This window comes from Gracilinanus agilis, unplaced genomic scaffold (genome assembly GCF_016433145.1).
Source record: "Gracilinanus agilis isolate LMUSP501 unplaced genomic scaffold, AgileGrace unplaced_scaffold44645, whole genome shotgun sequence".
NCBI classification, from domain to species: domain Eukaryota; kingdom Metazoa; phylum Chordata; class Mammalia; order Didelphimorphia; family Didelphidae; genus Gracilinanus; species Gracilinanus agilis.
This window is the reverse complement of record NW_025378739.1, coordinates 1-6,139: the sequence shown is the minus strand read 5'-3', so window position 1 is coordinate 6,139 and position 6,139 is coordinate 1. Positions and strand designations below refer to the sequence as shown.

The following is a 6,139-nucleotide window of genomic DNA, read 5'->3' as shown; positions in this document are numbered from 1 at the left end:
CGGCTATAATCTTCTGGTTTTCGGCCATAATCTTCTGGTATTCCTTTTCAATCTGATCATTTCTGGTGTTCAATTTGCTTATCAGTTCATTTGGTTTCTGAGCCTCACTTTCCATTTGCAAGATTCTACCTTTTAAGCAGTTATTTTCTTGCCATATCTCTTCCATTTTCCTCAAAATCTCAGTTTTGAACTCTTCCATAGCTTGTGAGGAGTTTTCCTTATTTGAGGAGGGTCCGGATGCTTGTTTGTTCTCCTCCTCTGTTTGCTCGGTTGTCTGGATTTTCTCTGTGTAAAAGTTGTCGAGTGTTAAAGACTTCTTTTTCTTGTTGTTAATCTTTCTCTTCTGAACTTCCTGAGACTGGGTAGCCATCGTTAGCCCAGCAGCTTCTCAGGTTTATCCTCGCACTCAGGGTCTGTCCACGGTCTTTTGGCTCCTGAGGTCTGAGTTCTGGTTTTTTCCAAGGTCAAGACCCCTGGTGGATCCCCTTGCTTGATCTTCTGCCGGAGGTTTCTTTACAAGTCTCAGGGCGCTGCTTCCACAGTCATATACCCGTCTGCACTGGTTCCCCACTCAGGGTATCAGAGCTTTAGCTCCTGGCTGTGTCTGCCTCCACCCACGCCTCCACCCGTGCCTGAGCGCTCTGAGCCCGTGCTCTGAGCCCTGTGTCCGTTCTCTGCAGCCTGCTCCCGCACTCAGATTTTGTGTGCGTTCGTTAGCTTTTTGGGGTCCTAAATCTTGCTGCTCTCAGGAACAGGCCCCGGAGCTGCCAATGACTCGATGGGTACCCCAAAGTTGCTCTATTTCTTTTTAGCTGGCTTCGGCACTATAGGTATTGTGTGTGGAGGGGTTGGGGGTGGGGTGGTTGCTCAGCCCGCGATTTAGTGAGAGCTGTTTCACCCCTTTATTGCATGGAGATGCCTCGATTCCACGTACCTTCTACGCTGTGCCCTGTTGTGGGGTTCCTCCGTTTGTCTGGACTTGTTTTTATGTCCCCTTGAGGAGTTTTGTGTGTTTTGGTCAGGAGAGGTTAAGAGCTGCTTCTTACTCTTCCGCCATCTTAACCCGGAACCTCCATTTTTTTCTAATTCTTAATTCTCTGAGCCCAGGTAGGGGGACCAGGGAACAGCGATCATGTCCCCAATAAGTCAGCTCTTCCCTATATTAAACAACTCTCATTCCTGCCAACTGGGGCAAGGGGTGAAGGGGATACACATATATCTTTCAAGGCTGGCACTAGCATGTCTTGTCCTGTCTCTTGCTTTTATCCAGAGCCTCAGGAAGAAAGCTGGAGAAATTCACTGTCTCTGTGAATGTGGCTGCGGGCAGCAAAGTCACCTTTGAGTTGACCTATGAGGAACTGTTGAAGCTGCACAAGGGGAAATATGAGATGTATATCAAGGTTCAGCCCAAGCAGCTGGTCAATAACTTTGAGGCAAGTATCTGGTGTGGAGATGTAATTTCAAAGGAAAGCAAGGGCTGGGTGGGCAGAGCTGATGCCCAGAGGCCATAGAGGGACCAAGGACAGGGACATTTCTGCTGGTAGACATTGGGGATGGGACCTGGGCAACCCCAGAAGGATGCATTCAATCTGAGCTAGGCACAACTCAAGTTCATGGGCAGAGAACTCATATTTCTAATGAGGAGCTAAAGGGACCAGGTGAGTATCAGAGATAAGTCTTCCAGACTGAGATCCAGAACATATAGGCCAGTGTTGGTTCTAAGGTAGAAGATAAGGGTTTTTTTTTTAAAGCTTATTCTTAGAAAATGACCAAAGCTCATTTATACTAAGATGTCAGTGCTTCCCAGGTGTATTCACAGGCTAACAGGAATCAAAGTTAGATGCATCATAAGATTAGAAGCTGGAAAGTACCTGAAAGATCACATAGTCCCATGTGGGAAGCCAATAAGAGAATAGATAAAAATCTGAGACCCCTCTTTTGACACCTTTTATGATCCATACCTTTTCTTATTGGAAAAACATTATAGACTTATTGAAAAGCTTTGAGTCCTTAGCAGACCAGCAGCTACTGAGTTAACAATTTCTCCCCTTGATAATTAAGAAACCTGAACCCTAAAAAATATTTCTTAGATAAACTGGAGCTGGACAATCTAGTCCAGACTTTGTCTGACCAGGTCCAAATTCTGTAAATCAGGAAGACAGGACTCAATTAGTAAAAATCTCCATGAAATATATTTCTGCTCCCAGAATTGACCCCCTACTAATTGGTGGTTGGAATTTGGCCCTTGCCCTTGTACCTATCTCTCTACTTTTTAGATTTTAATGGGTTGTGTATAATTTGTAACCCCTTCACAGCTGTGACTCTTTCTTTGTGTTCTTTGTTTGAAACCAGTATAAAAATAAACTCCAAATCCCATAGAGGTTGGATCAGCTATGGCTAACCACTAGTATGGCTGTTCTCAGTTTCTGTCTTTTCAATCTGATGCCACTAAACCCCACTCAGGACCCCAAAATATATAGAGCTGGCTCTCTATAGTCCCGGATGAGGAACTGAGGCCCAGAGGTCTGACCACACAGCTAGGAAGTGGTAGAGCTAGAATTTGAATTCTAAATTTCAAAATCCAGGGATATTTTAATATATGTATGTACATAGATGTACACAGACAGACATATCCACATGAATGTGTACTTATACAGATAACTATCAATCTAGCACTTTCACATACTCTGTGATATAGTGATTCTAAACCTTATTTTACAGGAGAAAACTGAGGCAGAGAGACATTTAGTGCTCACAGTCACATAGCTAGTTAGTGTCAGAAGTTCAATTCGAACCCAAGTTTCTTGTCTCCTTGTCAAGTGCTCTTTTCATTATCTCATGCTGTCTTTGACTTCAAGGCAGAAGTATGAGATTCTAATTGCAGAATTTGGGGCAATAATCAATCTTCAAAGTAGATCTTTTGGAGAGTATCCAAGTCCTTCTCATTGTTTCTGGAACCACACTCATTTGGCCTCATTTCTCACCACCTCCTCTCCTTTCCTGGCATTGTAGATTGTGGCAGACATCTATGAGCCCCAAGGGATCAAAGACCTGAATGCTGATGTTTCATTTATCACCAATGACCTGATGAATGTCCTCACAACATCCTTCTCAGGAAAAAAGGTACTAGAGAACATAAAGTGCACAAAGACTATGTGACACGCCCATCTATCACTGTCTCCATGTTACCACAAAGATACAGGGAATTTCAGTTTAGGGAATGAGAACTCAGAAACTTTTTCACAGTATAAATTATAGGCATGATCTGCAAAGGGCAAAGCTAAATAAGAAGAAAATCTCAAGTAACCTGCATAAGGTCATGTAAAGAATGGATGAAGGAAATGGGTCCAAAACTCATCTTCTAACTGCTGATTCAGGTTTTTTTTTTCTTTTTCCATTACATCTATCAACTGACTAGAATTCTGGGATTTCAGAAAATCAGAGCTGGAAAGCATCTATCTCAATTCTTCCCTGATGTAGGAATGTACTCTATGACTTTCTCAGCAAATTGCCATGCCTTGCTTTTTTTTCACCAGAGGAAATGGGACAATTCTCAGTGTTAGGGCATTCCTTCTTATATTGAACCAAAGTGAACCTCCCTGGAACTTGTATCCTTGTACCCTTATCATGCAGTCTGAATACAAAATCATTGGCTCCAACTCCTGAGTTCTGGGACTGGTATCCTTCTAACATTTGGCATCACCTGATAGATTTGTCTTCCTTCCTCTTCAGGGCCATGTATCCTTCAAACCAACTTTTGATCAGCAACGCTCATGCCCAACTTGCTCCACTTCTCTCTTGAATGGAGACTTCATAATAACATATGATGTGAACAGAGACCAGCCTGGGAATGTGCAGGTAAATCCATTCTGAATTCATATAGGCTGTTAAAAAACCACTTACAAGGTGGAAAATTGAGTGTGGTTCTGGGCCCATAAGTAGAAAAGCTTCATTATGGATGGAGCCATAGTGTTGGGTTGTGAGTTTGGCCAACCTTTTTACCTCCCAATCATAGCTTTCCTCACTCATTGATGAATTCAACTACCCAGGAAGCTGAATCTTCCACAAATAATAACATTTTCTAAGGCAAACTGTTTACATTGGGTTCATTCCCCTAGAGGGAATGAAAGAGATAGCCAATCAATAAATCAACAAAATTTTATCAAGTGCCAAGCACTGAACTAGTCACTAGAGACACAAAGGCAAGAACAGAAAAAGTAGAAGTCCTTGCCTTCTAGCTTTCATTAATTTGGAGGAGAACACATGCAAATAGATAAATATTATAAATAGTAAATATAAGGGTTTGGGGAAGGCAGATGGAAGTTAAGGTACTAACAGTAAGAGAAATCAGGAAGTTGTCATTTTAAAAGGTAACTCTTGATTTGAGTTTTGAAGGAAATCTAAGAGACAGAAGTATGGAGGAAGAACATTCTAGGAATGGTAGATGGGAGGTGGAAGGGCAGTGTGTGTGGAACACTTAAAAGGTGAGTTTGACTAAACCATAGAGTGTGTGAAGGGAAGTCACATATAATAAGCCTGGAAACAGAGTCCTAAGGTAGCATGTGAAGGGCTTTAAAATGCCAAAGAAAAGTTTGTTCCTATAGGCAATAGAAGCCCTGGGGTTTATAGAGTAGGGGAGGGTCTGCTTTTTAGGAAATAACTTTGGCAATAATGAAAAGGATAGATTTAGAGAAAGAAGATACTTGAGTAAGTGATACTAATTAACAGACTATTACAATAGGCAGGTGAGAGGTGATAAAGACCTAAACTAGGATGGTAACTATGTAAATAATGAGAAGGGAATTGATGCCAAAGATGTTGTAGAAGAAGGAACAATGAGTTTTGGCAAATAACTTTGTTCTGTTTTTGTTTTTCAGGTTGTCAATGGCTACTTTGTGCACTTCTTTGCTCCCCAAAACCTCCCTGTGGTGCCTAAGAATGTAATCTTTGTCATAGATGTCAGTGGGTCCATGTCTGGTCGAAAATTGACCCAGGTATGTGATCATTCTATAGAAAATACCATAGGAAGGAGAGAGCAACACAAATGTGAAAATTTTGTAATTTATTGTGGAGCAAGAAGGGAGCTGGGTCAAGGGAATTGTTAGGGACATTAATGTCTTCACAGTGAACCTGGGACATTCTTGACCAGGCAGATGTTATCACCTACTCCAGTGAGCTGGGGAGCAATAAGACTTTGGTCTTCTCTCTTCCTCAGAGAGTCTCAGGCTCTAAGAGTTGGAAAAGAGCTCAAAAGTTCTCTAGAACCACCTATATCTGAATATGAACCCCCTAAGCCACATGGAGATTTCCCCAATGACTCATTACTTATTGAAGCAGGATGTTTATTATGTTCTTTCCTCCTTATTTCAATCTTAAGGTGTTCTCTACAACTTCCATCCATCATTCTGCATTCAACCCTCTGGGACCAAGCAGAATAAGATGGTAGAGTTAGTAGAGTGTTGAACTTGGAGTCAGGAATAGCTGTGTCTAAATCCAGCTGCAGACATACCCTTAGCTCATATGTAAAATGAAGGGATTGGACCAGATTGTCTCTAAGATCCCTTTTGATTCCAAATCTATGAACTTTATCCCCTTCTAGATTTCATCTTTTTGGATTTGGTCAATCATTAAGGCCAATCAAGTTCTCTTTAAAGCCTAAATTTCATTCAGATCATTAGCTACCTCTCTCAACTTGTGTCCTCTACAAATTGGATAAGTATATCATCTATGCTTTCATCCAAATAATTGTTAAAAAGGTTGATCAGCAGAGGACCAGAGACATGAATCTTATGTACTCTATTCTAAATCTCTTCACCTTAACAACGATCCATTAATCTCTATTTTCAAATAATTGAATATAATCAAGTAATTGAATATAATCAAATAATTCAAAGAGTGCTTAATTTCAAGTATATGAGGTCTACAATATTCCCCTTATTTGCTAGCCTATTGAATCTATAAATAAAGAAAATAAGGTTACTCTATTATGTCCTTTCTTGATAATCCTGTGCTATCTCTTATGGATCACTTTTTCCTTCACAAGCCATCTCTTTTTTCTCTTTTTCTCTCTCCCTTTCATTTCTTCTATTTCTCCCTCCCTCCTTCCTTCCTTCCTTCCTTCCTTCCTTCCTTCCTTCCT

The 6,139-nt window shown here is 41.1% G+C and overlaps 1 protein-coding gene across 1 annotated transcript; it reads left to right on the top strand.

The window, feature by feature from the left end:
* Positions 1-1,270: 1,270 nt before the first annotated feature.
* On the top strand, positions 1,271-4,994 carry LOC123255359 (inter-alpha-trypsin inhibitor heavy chain H3-like; the record flags this gene model as incomplete). The annotated part of the gene is made up of 4 exons (XM_044684174.1): positions 1,271-1,433; positions 3,013-3,123; positions 3,733-3,858; positions 4,878-4,994. Coding segments are annotated over 4 exons (517 nt in total), but the record flags the coding sequence as incomplete, so codon positions are not given.
* Between the last annotated feature and the right edge of the window lie 1,145 nt (positions 4,995-6,139).